Genomic DNA, 13,962 nt, shown 5'->3' with positions numbered 1-13,962 from the left:
TACATTTTTAGTGAGAGCAGAAGTAGCTGAAGAGTTTAATATATGCATGTTGTGTTAAAGTTGTAACTGTTATTATCGGCATGAAAACCGATACCGATATTTTCCGATATAAATTTTTTATGCTAATATCGGCCGATAATATCGGTAGGCCGATAATATCGGACATCGCTAGTCTGAAGCTATTATTATATTATCTGAATATTGCAGGAGCAGGTTTTATTACATTACATTTCAGAAGGATGGGCTCTGTTGCTCGGTGACAATCCTGTCCTCTCCTTCCTAGAACAGTGACATTTTGGACTATCTCTTTGCATGCTGAAATGAATGAGTCCGAGGCAACGGAGGAGAGGTGCAAGGGACTCACGATGCGGTCGGGGGGCGGGGTGCTGCGGATGAAGCACTTGATCTGACCCTTCTCCCCGTAGAGCGCCTGCTGGGTCTGGGTGCTGGAGATAGTGGGAGGACCTGTGGAGGCACATGCCGAGGCAGAAACTTGGGCCATACATATTCCTGGCGATCACAGCAACATGCATGAACTGCTCCAGGAGGGGGCAGCGCCAAGGGCAGAGGCATGTTTCACATCATATTTACAGTACAGAACCAGTGACATTATTCATTTGCTGATTTTAATTGGTTTTCACAGGGTTCACACACCTTTTATAGGCCGGCATACATTTGTCATCTAAATTTATAGTATACATCTTACTAAGCGGTATCAAAGTGATGCATTGTATGTTATATGAAGGTACTATATAGGCTCGTTGAATGGGGAGTGGGGGGCATGAATGAATGCTTCTCTTTACTGAAAATAAATTTGATTTGGGTTTTTATTAGTGGTTCTTTTGCCTTGTGATGATCGGAATTCACCGTTTTCCCAGCAAGCATAAGAGAAAACCCACACGCCCAGAACCAGATTTTCACAAATACTATGGCATGGTAAAAATGTCATATTCAAACAGCTTTGGAAAATGCTTTGAAAGGATGGAAACACGTATTTTCTTGTCATCTCAACTTAATAATGTAGTGCAGCAGACCATCAATCTATTCAAGAATGGACAAAAGCCTCAAACGCCGACAGGAGGAAGAGTAGTAGTGGGTCCAGGGGACAGATAAGGTGTTTGAGAATCGACATTGTTTCCTCCCACCGCACAATGAGATTGAGACACTCTTGCAATGGCCTGACATTTGGCTCCTGCGCCGCGACGAGCAGTGACAGCCCTGGCAGCTCCAGAGGCTCTCGCAATCTGAAGAAGCGCTGACCATGAGAAATCAAATATTTCCTTTTCTCTCGTTTCAACTGCGCTCCGTGTTTTGTGTTGTTTTTTTTTATCCTCAGAGAAGACCCCGCGGGGCCTGGCCTGTCACCGTTTACACAAACAACACGGAGAGAAAGAAACAGCGGGAGACGCAGAATGGTGGAGTTGCACTGCACTGCATTGTATACAATTGTCTTCTGTGCACCGCTGCCTCTCCAAAGATAATTACCCTCTTTAGACTTCTTGTTCCAGCACAAAGTCGCTGTTGGCCTGGGCTCGGTCACCCCGAGATTACGCCACCCTCACTGCTTTTTGAATTTTTTGACTGGGGGACCCCATTTTCAGAACCCCAAATGGATTTTAGGCTCGGCTGAGCTAACCTGCACGAGCCTCCAGTTCTTATTCCACCTAAAGCGCTTCGCTGGGACATGAGAAGCCTTTTGACGAGGAAACGTAGCATAGCATTTGAAACAAATTCCTGCAGAATCCTTTGACATATTTTAATTCCACTGCAATCCACCTTTTGAAAAATACTAGGGCTGTCAACGTTAACGCGATAATAACGCGTTAACTCAAATTCCTTTTAACGCCACTATTCTTTTTAACGCGCGATTAACGCATGCACTTTCTTTGAAGTTTCAGCCTTGGTCCGACCCGTAGTTTGGGAAATCAGGAAGCAGTAACGTTGATAGCAAGCAGAAAGAAACCCCCGTGAGCAGAAAAGGAGGAAGAAAATGGGTATAATGTTGGCAAGTTCAGCTTAAAATTGAGAAAATGTCCCACATTTAGGGTGAGAGAGAGAAACAGAGGGCGTGTCGTATCTGGGCTGCCACCGCCCCTACTACACTATCTTATAATTGTCTTTGATTCTTAAGTATTAAGTTATGGTGTACAGGGTAGAGAGAGGAGGGCAGTTAGTTACTGGGATTAATTAACCAGAGCAGATGAAAAGACAGATGGAGACATTCCAACTCCTTAACGCCAGAGGGGAGGGAGCAGTAAAAGCAGGGAGCAACAAAAGGCTTGATTAGGGTGACTAGGAGAGTAACACACAAAAGTACAGTTTAGGGGGTTAAGCATACACAGAAGCAACAGCTGTATTGTTTATAAGAGGATGAGCGCACATGCTCAAAGGCACTCAAGCAGTCACATGCACACATTCTGTTGTGATACTGAGAGGAGATAGTGGGGATACTGGGGGAAAAATGATCCTGCAAGCCATCGTAAATACAGATAACACCATTTGTTGGGGGACATCTAAGCAGGAAAGAGCAAGAAGCTGTGCAGGCCCTTTCAAAGATGAAAGAGACAGCTGTCAGATGGGGGTTTGATTGACAGGTGACACACTGTAGTGGTTCGACAGACAGCACATACTCATCTAAGCAGGGAGATGATTGGATGAGAGAGTGGGGTATGACAGGCTGAGAGGAGGAGGAGGAGGCTCAATTTAGAAAGTTTTTAAATACAGAGGTTCAGAGGTTTTAGAGGTCAGAAAGAACACCCTCAAGACCATCTTTCTCCATGACTCTATCAGAGAGCCATGTCAGATATCACATGCAAATAAAACAATACTTTAAATAGACGTCATGTCTCTGTGGTTAATTCCTTCTTCTCTCGATGCATTCAAAACACGACAGGCGCATCAGCGCGATCAGACCGTTGCAGAGAGAGAGAGAGAGACAGACAGACGGAGCGCGGGGGGGGAGGCAGAGAAAGCGAGCGAGACATACAGACAAGGAGGGCTATCAGACCAGAGTCAGAGAGAGACCGAGAGCGAAAGAGAGAGGGGGAGAGAGCTGGCACACAGCTGCTCCTGTGCTCTTTTCTTCAGATGAACCAGTAGGCTAATTATGCAGCTTACTACAGTAGCCTATATGCTTCTACTTCACTATACAGTATGGTTCAGCATGCACACCCTTGAGGTTATTCTGAAGAATATTCTGGACAGTACTTATCATTGTTCCAATAATAACAAACATATCCGCATAAAGCAAGCATATTCGTCTACTCCCATGTTGATAAGAGTATTAAAAACTTGAAAAATATCAGTTTAAAAAACTGTGATAAAAAATTGTGCGATTAATTTGCGATTAATCGTGATTAACTATGGACAATCATGTGATTAATCGCGATTCAATATTTTAATCGATTGACAGCCCTAAAAAATACTTATAATTTTTAGTTTGAGAAACACTGTCGATGCTACAGATACTTGCCCACCTCAATATTGTGCAGTGAATGTATGGTGCCCTCCCTGCCTGCAGAAAGTGAGCTGCTACTGAGGAGCTTGTCAAAATGCTGGCTGTCCAAGTGTTTGTATGTACTGATTAATTCAAAAAGGTTGCAATCAGGGCTGAGATAAGGAAATTGACCATTAGAAATCAATGGAATGATGCTTTATTACCTTTGTCATAACATTTGTCCTGCTCGGTTTCTCAAAACAGCTTCTCAAAGGAACAATAAAAACCGGATTTGTACCAGCATTCACACATCACCATTCCGGTAATTCTTTTAATCCCAAAGCGTGCATAAACCACTTTTTTTTCTTCCCCCAAGTGATGACTGGAAGGCTCAAAATCATTTTTATGCCAAAATACCCACGATTCTGACTCTTTGAAAGGCCAAATTTGTTTCCCTCATCCCAAGTCATCTGTTCCCAGGGCATATAACAGAGCGAGCATGTGTTATTCCTAAAGGCTTAATATAGTCTGGATCCAGTGTGGTGTGGGACTGAGCGGCTTTGGGAGTGCTATGCTGCTTACCGTTCACGGTGAGCGACAACTCCTTCTCCCCGGCGCCGACTCTTGGGACCACGGCCCGGCACACATACTTCCCAGCATCCTCCTGCTTCACCGCCTTCAGTGTCAGCGTGTTCTTGTTGCTGAGCACCTGCATGTCCAGGAAATGGGTTCAAAGGTCAGAGGAGATGCTGGAGATGCTTTAATTCCCCCATTGAGCCCAACACCAATTACACTGACCCCAAAAGGATAGCGGCACTTAGGCGGCATGTGGAGCATGCAGGGGCGGAGCATGCGGGGGTGGATTTTGTACTGTACTGTACAAGAAGGGACAAGCTCAAGAGTTTTGGCAATTTTCGTTCGGTTGTGTCTTCTTACAATTGCTCTCTTTAATTTATATATGGATGATCTCTCTGTCCAGCTAAGAGGCTGCAGAACAGGATGTATGATCGGTAACGCCTTGATTAACCACCTTATGTATGCGGATGACCTGGCGATCTTCTCCCCCAGCAGCGCTGGGTTTCAACATCTGCTGAATATCTGTTCTGATTACGGGGTCCAATTTGATGTGAAATACAATGCTAAGAAGAGTGTTGTTATGATCTGTAGAACGAAAGAGGACCGGGATCTTGCTTTTCCTGTTTTTCTTTTGTCTGAGCATGCTCTATGTGTCTGTGACAAAACCAAATATCTGGGCCACTCACTGACCATATGGGTGATGATGATGATATGTATAGACAGCGGCGTGTGTTATACATTCAGGCTAACATGTTGGTCAAGAAATTCCACTCCTGTTCTGATGATGTGAAGATCACACTCTTTAGGGCTTACTGTACCCCTATCTATAGTACCCCCTTGTGGGTAAAGTTTAAGAAGGCAAGCATGCATAAACTTCAGGTTGCCTATAATGACTGCATGCTTGCTGAAAAAGCCCAGGTGCTCACTGATCCTGGGCTAAGCACTGTGAGATACCAGTCACATATGTGGAAACTCTGGTATGACTCTCTTTTATAATGTACTTTTGTTCTTTTATTGTGCTCTTATGTGCTTTTTGTAATTGTGTATGTGACATCTATGGACCAAGTGTCTGTCAATAAAGGTTTGATTGATTTACAGTTTTTATTATTATTGGTATGTTTCAAGTCATTCCAAGTCACTGTGCTGCACTGTGCACTATTCTGAGCGCTTTATTAGAACCTTTTCATATGCAAGCTTTATTTGTGTGTGTGTGTGTGTGTGTGTGTGTGTGTGTGTGTGTGTGTGTGTGTGTGTGTGTGTGTGTGTGTTTAGCCTTCAGGGAGAGCCGTGCACGCTATGTGTAGCCTACCTTGAAATAAAACATCATTGGAGATGGGCCCAAAATTGAAAAACTGTTAGGATGATGTCATCATTCCTACTGTGATGTCATCATTCCTACTATGATGTCGTCGTTCCTACTATGATGTCATGGATCACTGATGATGTCGCAGACGGTGATGATGTCATGATTCATAGGTGTCTCAGTCATGCCTTTCGAATGGCCTCGCTGGTGATGTCCTAACACAGGTGATGTCATGTTCGGGATCTATAAAGGTTCGTTTCTGCAGGTCCTCAGTAGTTGTTCATAAACGAATCTCGCGACAACACCCTGCAACCGTTCCCAACTTCGAACCTTGCAGACCTAGCTATCAAGTTCCACAACTTCCCTACTTCTCGAGACTTCAGTTACCAAGTTTGCCTTGGCCATCAACTATCCACAAATAGATCCACATGTCTTCCGACACCAAGCCTGACAGTATGAACAACTCTGAACCGGATCTAGCGGATACATCTCCGCCAATCAGGGAGGCCTTTCGAACAATAATTGAGCTGATTGCCCACCAGGAAGAAGCAATCCAGGCTCTGGCTTCCAAGGCCGATGATCGGTACGCCCTCCTGGTTAGCACAATCCAGAATCTGGCTTCCAGGGCCGAGGATCGGTACGCCCTCCTGGTTAACCGGCTAGATCGTCTCGACGGACTAAATCCTCCTGAGGGTGTCATTCCGCAGTCTTCCGCTCCTCCTGCCCCAGCTTCCGAGCGCACTGTCGTTCTGGAGGTTTCCAGACCTGCTTCTCCCCCCAGCTACCGCGGCCGTTACTACTAGCCCTGCTTCTCGGCCGCCGCCAGCTCCTAAGCGCATACTCTGGGGGGGAGTTCGCGTCATCCCAGAGCAGGGGCAGCCACATTTGAGTCCCAGCAGCCATCTGTACCGTGATCTGACCGGCAGGGTTCGCATCACACCAGAGGAGAGGCAGCGCCGTTTGGACACCCGGAGCTGCCTGTACTGTGGTCGAGCCGGGCATTACCTCTCCTCCTGCCCCCGGCGTCCAGTAAGTGGGTCCACCACTCGCCGGCCTGTGAGACTCTCAGCGGGTCAAGGCTCTGTCAAGGCTCTAAGAGTCCAGCCCCGAAACCCGTACGGTTGGGCAGCGTTCCCTGCAGGACCCAGGAGTGGCAGTGTTTCTCCAAGAGGGTTAAGGAGTTGGAGAGGACTGTCGATCGTCTCATTGAGAGGTTCGATCACTGCCTGCAGATCAGCTCCGTCCCCCCGCAGGGGGCCTCCGAGTCTGCTGGCCCTGCACAACCTGTGGACCTTCCCCTCGCCGAGTCTGAACCCGTACCTCAGCAGCAGCCAATTCCAGTTCTTGACCCACACGTAGGTTCCAGCTTGACGCTGGGAGGTCCCCGTAGTGTCGGCAGCCCTCGGTCAGGAGCAAAGAAGAGGCGTTCAAAGAAGGAGACGGTGGGTGTCCTGCCCAAATTACAGGTCGGGAGGGCAGGCCTCGCTGAGTCAGAGCCCCCTGTGGCTCTGCCTTCGGAGACGGCGGCATTGGTTGGGGCTCAGCCTTTGGATTGTGCGGAGCCTTCTGGAGCCCCGCTCTCTGAGCTTGCGACACCCCCCCCTGCAGTCCCTTTGGATTCTTCCAAGTTTGGAGCGCTCCTCTTCTTCTTCGTCTTCTTCTTCTTCTTCTTCTTCTTCTTCTTCTTCTTCTTCTTCTTCTGTGGTGTTTTATGGCAGTTGGCAACCTTTATGTTGCCTTACCACCTTCTTCTGGATTTATTCATCCACTGTTTCCCTACACACAATTGCATTCCAAGCCCTCACCAAATATGTAATTGGGTGCCTGTGCCGGTCAGCTCACGGTTGCTTCCCCTGAGCTTGACCCGGGCAATACTTGAAGTGTGTACCCTTTCATACATGAGGCATGTTGCCCCCTTTGGGGTCTAACCACCTGCATCTAACCACCTGCTGAGGAGCCCCTCCACCAGAACCTGCAGATTTTCTGTTCTCCAGATGCCATCCTTGATGGCCTCATTGGACGCCAGGTGGCGTCCGTAGAGGGGAGGGTACTGTTAGGATGATGTCATCATTCCTACTGTGATGTCATCATTCCTACTATGATGTCGTCGTACCTACTATGATGTCATGGATCACTGATGATGTCGCAGACGGTGATGATGTCATGATTCGTCTCAGTCATGCCTTTCGAATGGCCTCGCTGGTGATGTCATAACACAGGTGATGTCATGTTCGGGATCTATAAAGGTTTGTTTCTGCAGGTCCTCAGTAGTTGTTCATAAACGAATCTCGCGACAACACTCTGCAACCGTTCCCAACTTCGAACCTTGCAGACCTAGCTATCAAGTTCCACAACTTCCCTACTTCTCGAGACTTCAGTTACCAAGTTTGCCTTGGCCATCAACTATCCGCGAATAGATCCACATGTCTTCCGACACCAAGCCTGACAAAAACGACAAACAGAATTAATTATTTTCCAAGAACGATTGTTGTGAATCTATCATGGCATATTTTGATAGTCCAAGGATAGCTGGGTTTGTCTGCTGAGCTGCATGACTATTGGAGCTGCTATTTAAAAAACAACAACAACAACATTGTCCTTGCAGCGGCCGAGCTAGCGAGGTGCAGCGGGTGAGCCTAGGAATCGAGCGCGCATAGATGGCTAGTTTTATTATATTTTGTTATTATTTGCACTTCTATTAGGTCTAGTAACTGGCCTTGACTGGCTGATTTGTGTATTTTTTTGCTGGAAATGTGTTTTGAACGGGGGTATAAGCTGATGTCCTGTCTTGTTTTTTATCCTGAGCACACCTACAGTAGAGTGAATTGAATAGAATTGAATCCTGAAAAGTAATGCAATAGCTGGGGGAAATATAATTCACAGCATCTACTACTGTATTTTATAATTCGCCCCTTTTTGCCGAGGCGGTGGTGCGGGGGATAACGTTGAACGAGAGAAGCTCAATTTGCTGAAGTGGACTGTATTGATGCGCGAGAGAACGCCCGTGATGGAATATTGCGTCTGAGTGCAATGTGGAGGTCATGTGTGGTAATGCATACCACTCCTGAGCCACGCTTCATCCACCTGATGGTGAGAGAAGGGTTTCTAATGCATACCACTCCTGAGCCACGCTTCATCCACACGATGGTGAGAGAGGGGTTTCTAATGCATACCACTCCTGAGTAGAGCTGGGTATTGGTTTAAATTTCAAGAATCGATTCGATTCCGATTCACAAGGTTCCGAATTGATTAATCCCGATTCAATTCGATTTCTGATTCGATTAATTTCAATATCGATTTGGTTAGTGATACTAAAACATGTTTTTGAGCTGTAACCTGAATTACATGACTGTCCAGTTATGTAACACAGGGGTTCCCAACCTTTTTTGCGCCAAGGACCGGTAGATACATGGGAAAAAAAGTTGCGGACCGGTTGTCAATTTTAATGGTTTTAGTTACACATATATTTACTCACCAGGTGGTGACAAAGGGTAAATAACAGCCTTTTCATCTGTCAATAAAGACACTTTCACAATTATGCACAGTGATTTGATTTCAGCCTATATCATTTCTAAAAGTAGATATTAATGATCAAACATTTCCATTTATGTAGCCTACAGTGTTTATGTTTTTGTTTCAACTACAAACATAAATAAATGTCAACTTGAAACTATGTTTCAACTACCACACACAGCCTATAATATTATAGCCTGTTTATTTAAAGATTTTTTATTTTTTTGAATAAAAAAAACGATCTCTGGACATATGAATCGATATCGAAGGATTACAATAAAAATCGATTTAAAATCAGAGAATCGATTTTTTTTAACCCAGCCCTACTCCTGAGCCGCGCTTCATCCACACGATGGTGAGAGAGGGGTTTCTAATGCATACCACTCCTGAGCCACGCTTCATCCACACGATGGTGAGAGAGGGGTTTCTAATGCATACCACTCCTGCGCCGCGCTTCATCCACACGATGGTGAGAGAGGGGTTTCCCATCCAGGCACAGTTAAAGACCGCGTCAGACCCCAGGTCCACCTGCAGGGACTGGGGCTCTGCTGCCATCCTGGGCCCGACTGCAAGACAACAACAACAGGAGACAGGAGATTTTGAAATGCTGTGGCAGAAATGCTTCATGTATAAATGATCAGTATGAAATCCGGATGAAATCTGCATCCCTTTCTTTTTTGTGCCATGGGTCAATAGAGACAGTCGGCATGTCTGGGAACGATCACAAAATGTTAAACGGTTCGCGCGCGAGTGAGGTAAAACCGCCGATATATCTCATGGGCTGATTCACCAAAAGACGGTGCTGCGGCTCTAAACTACAGGTTTGGGGGTTCTAGAGCAGAACACAAGACGTCTGCTCAGATGTGCATTTACTGCGGTGGTTAAATCCCAGATCGTGTCTGCCTGGGCTGGGCTATCAGCTAAATTCTAACTTTGCTGAATGGATAGAACGGGGGAATTTACCCCACCCTGACCCCGCCCCCAGACTAACCCAGCGTCTATTGTGGGCATTCCTAGTGCCTGTATGGGCGTTCCCAGACATGCAGACTGTCTATATGGTGCCTTCTATAGCTGTGTTCATTTTCCTATGGGATTTGCTGTAAACAGGGTTCCCACGCCTTCTTAAACATCAAATTCAAGGACTTTCCTGGCTCAATTCCTTCAATTTCAAGGACCCACTATGGCATAGTTAACATTACATCGCTTAACATGACCTTTCTCCCTTGCTTGACCAGTAAGCTAACCTGAAGCTGCCAGATGATTTGTTTCACAGAACCATCTGGGAAGTCGCTCGGGAAACCCTTTAAAAGGAGAAGGCACTTTAAAAAAAGTACTTGGCACCTAAAGCCCTCCGTAGCTGCCTCGTTGGGTTCGGATTCAAACCAATAGACTGGATGGATTTGTCATGTGATCGTGTTCACTGCTAACCTGCATCATTCGACCTCAATCGGTCATGCAGGCACGTGACTGTCACACTTTGTCGAGGCAGGAGGCGCACGAGACGGGGACGGCGGGAGACACACATGCAGCGGAATGTAGCCTATTTGCGAACATTAAAGCCACAATCAGTAACTTTTCCAAGTTTTGCTATTGGAGAAACTGCGCCCTCTGCGTGCAATAGTATCGATATCGCCGTTCAAAGTCAACAAAACACAGCGCCAGAAAGCTCTATGTACTATGCTCTATGTTGTGACATCGGGTACTCACCACGTGATGAAATAATAATCCATAGTTCCGTGAAACGTCATTTTCGTAGCAAATCCGAATCGAGTTACTTCCTTGTTTCCAGGAAAACAAGGCTCCCGCTGTAGACCGCATGCGCACATCTTGCCTCCGGGAAGCAGGTAGGAAACTGCTTAGTCCCAGGAGAGGCCTTTGGAGGGCGGTGTGTGACCAGTAAAGGTGACATTCTCACTGTTACAAGTCACTCTACCATCCTCAATAACTAAAAAGCTGTTATATTAAGGTGAAAAAGTTACTGATTGTGGCTTTAAGTTAAAACAAATCAAACAAACTTATTTTCTTGCACATTCACACCTATGTCTATTTATGTCTATTTTCAAAAACTTTCAAGGCCTTGAGTCCCCCCCCCCCAAATTCACAAACTTTCAATGATTTAAAGGACCCGTGGGAACCCTGTGTAAATGTTACGAAAAGGCATTCTTGTCAGCCACAGCCTAATCAAAATGATCAGTTACATTTATACTAAAACAAACTGTCATTGACAATAGCAAGCAATTTCTACTGCAGCGTATTGTAGCGGTTTGACCAGTCAAATAGTTTGTCAGTGTCAAAACCCCACAAAGGATACATGTAAAAAAACACATGAACCCTTAACCCGGTTATTTGAATGCACAATAAAGATTAAATAGCCACCATAAATGCAACACACAGCAATATAAACACTCAAATTCAAGGGAATGAGACAATGCAATAAATTCACCCAACACCAGCAACTCAGTTTGAAATTCGGATTATTATTAGAATGAAGGCAAAGGCACGAAAAGTTCATCAAACAAAAATGGTTCACTCCGGGATTTCGAACAATCAAGTCAGTTCAGTTCAATCCAGTGAAACGAGTACAGTTTTTCCCTTAACAAAAATAATTCCACTTCCGGGATTTCGCGGTTACTCTCCAAATAGAAACAAAACAAGGAAGTACTCCACACACTCCAAACCCGCAGAAAACAAGAAGAAAGTCAGTAAAGAAAAGTATAGTCAGGTCAGGTCTCGTTTAGCAAACGATCAACACTCTCCAACAACTCACGGCTGTCAGTGGATTCAGTTTACCGGACTGTTGATGCGAAGAGAGGTGACGTGACGAGACGAGAGGAAAGCACAGAGTAGAGGAGATGGCCAGATTCCAGACAGCAGATTCCCAAGGGCACACGGATTATAACGCAGACTTTCACGGGGAAAATGCCTGTGGTAAGGCAACGGACGAAACGTCAGCATCAGACAGAGCTTCTCGCTGCTTTTCATGACTGGCGGGGCCGGCCATACTGGGTCTCATGCATACTTAAAGGCACATACCGAGGCTGGTCTCTCTCAAAGCGAGTAAGTTAGAGCCATCTCACTGGTTGACAGACTGGGGGGTGTGTGTATGGAGATGAGGGGAAACTGTTTACTGGCAGAAAACATGATTATTATTATTATTAGTTATTATAAATTGGGCGATCGCCACTGTATGGTTGATTTTAAATGACATGCCATCTTCTGATATGAAATGAACACAGCAGATATCTCATGTCATCTGTGCGCAGCCGCAGGTATTTGATTGGTTGAGTCTGAGGAAACGCTCACAGTAGACAGATTTGTCTGACATTATATGGGATAGGAGTCTGTCTGTGATACAACTCTGCTCAGTTAATAGTAGACACCAACTGATCCAATTTAAGGTCACTCACCGTCTTCACTATTTTAACTATAAGTTGCATAGGATTTATCCATCTGTCTCACCACTGTGTGTCAGGTGTCATGTGTCGGAGAGCACGCTGTCTCATGCTTTTTGGTCCTGCCCCTTGTAATGTAGTGACATATCCACTATCTTGTAAAAGTACGCCCTCTACCGTTCAGTGTAATGTTGTACACCAGCATGTACCACACCAGTACGCAAGTAAAGCATCGTTAACAGATCTCTGTGTTAATCGTCTCCATTCATTATGCACCAGCCATAATATCACAGCAGAGAGACACTATAACTGGCGACGAGGAAACCGCACCTAGAACGGATGGAGCCTCTCGTTTTGGAGATGCAGTAAGCGAACTACGCTGGCAAAGACACAGCTAAAGCTAGCCACCGGCTACAAAACACAGCTAAAAGCTAAAGCTAGCCATCCAGCTAACAAGACGCACGGCGGCTAAGCTGGCTACACGCCCAGCTAATGACAAGAAGACGCACAAAGCGGAATAGAACAGGGGCAACGCATACCATGGCCAGTCTACCACATTTCCCATCATTCGATGTGCACAATGAACCCAGCTCTATAGGCTTGAGGTGGAAGAAGTGGATAGCTCGTTTCACAAACTTCCTTGTGGCATTGGATATAAAGGATGCTACTCGCAAAAGAGCATTGCTGCTACACTATGCGGGACCCGATGTGAATGACGTATTTGACACCCTGCCAAACACGGGTGACGCCAAAGACTATGATACGGCTGTTGAGAGACTGTGTGCATATTTCTGCCCTAAAGTCAATACTGAATATGAGATATATGTCTTCAGACAAGCTAGGCAAAACGAAAGTGAAACTTTAGACGCCTACCACACACGGCTGAGACAACTAGCGTCCACCTGTGGGTTTGCAGACGTTGACAGAGAAATAAAGTCACAGATCATCTTGAGCTGCAGTTCCGCACGCCTCCGCAGGGCGGCGCTGAAATACTGTGACATGACACTTCAAAAGCTTTTGGATGCAGCTAGGGCCCAAGAGCTGTCAGACAAGCAAGCTACAGGGATGGAGACAGCTACATCTCAATCAGATTTCTCAGTACGTGCTGTGTAGAAGAAAACCTTCCAAAGTCAAAGACAAGCAAATAAATATCCAAATGTGAAACGTGAAAACAAAATGTGCAATAACTGTGGAGGGCAGTTTCCACATGAAGGCGGACAAACAAACTGCCCAGCAAAAGGGAAAAAATGCAAAGGATGTGGAAAATTTAACCATTTTCAAAAGTGCTGCAGATCACAGAATAAAGAATTCACTTCTATGAATGCGGATAAACAGCTGCGCCCAAAACACAGAGTGCATCAAGTGCAGGGACAAACTGAGCAGGAGCAAACATCTCACAAACCTGATACTCCAAACAGCTCGGATGATGAATATCTGTATGTTGTATGCACACTACAGGACCAGGCAAAACTTAAACACTCTAAAGTAAAGATCATGGACACAACAGTTGACGTCATCATTGACTCTGGGGCATCAGTGAACATAATTGATGACATCACTTATGATCAGCTAAAATCCAGCTGTAAATTGCAACCATCCAATGCAAAAATCTATCCCTACGGCTCATCCGCTGCTCTTCCAGTGAGAGGAGAATTCAAAGCAACAATCTGCTCTGAGATTAAACTAATACAGGAAGATACATTCCACGTGATACAGGGAAATCATGGTTCACTACTGAGTCG

The 13,962-nt window shown here is 45.6% G+C and overlaps 1 protein-coding gene across 1 annotated transcript in view; it reads right to left on the bottom strand.

Moving 5' to 3' along the window:
- The window catches only part of LOC310798682 (kin of IRRE-like protein 3), a gene marked incomplete at both ends in the record, with an annotated part of 236,937 nt that overhangs the window by 22,943 nt on the left and 200,032 nt on the right, over positions 1-13,962 (bottom strand). The window contains 3 exons of the mRNA XM_083661238.1: positions 365-465; positions 4,019-4,145; positions 9,267-9,394. Of these exons, the coding sequence (XP_083517364.1) occupies positions 365-465; positions 4,019-4,145; positions 9,267-9,394 (356 nt within the window). The remainder of the gene's footprint in view (positions 1-364; positions 466-4,018; positions 4,146-9,266; positions 9,395-13,962) is intronic.

The sequence above is a fragment of the Poromitra crassiceps genome, assembly GCF_964638095.1.
Source record: "Poromitra crassiceps genome assembly, chromosome: 26".
NCBI classification, from domain to species: domain Eukaryota; kingdom Metazoa; phylum Chordata; class Actinopteri; order Beryciformes; family Melamphaidae; genus Poromitra; species Poromitra crassiceps.
Note: the sequence above shows the minus strand (reverse complement) of the source record. Positions and strands in the feature narration are given on the sequence as shown.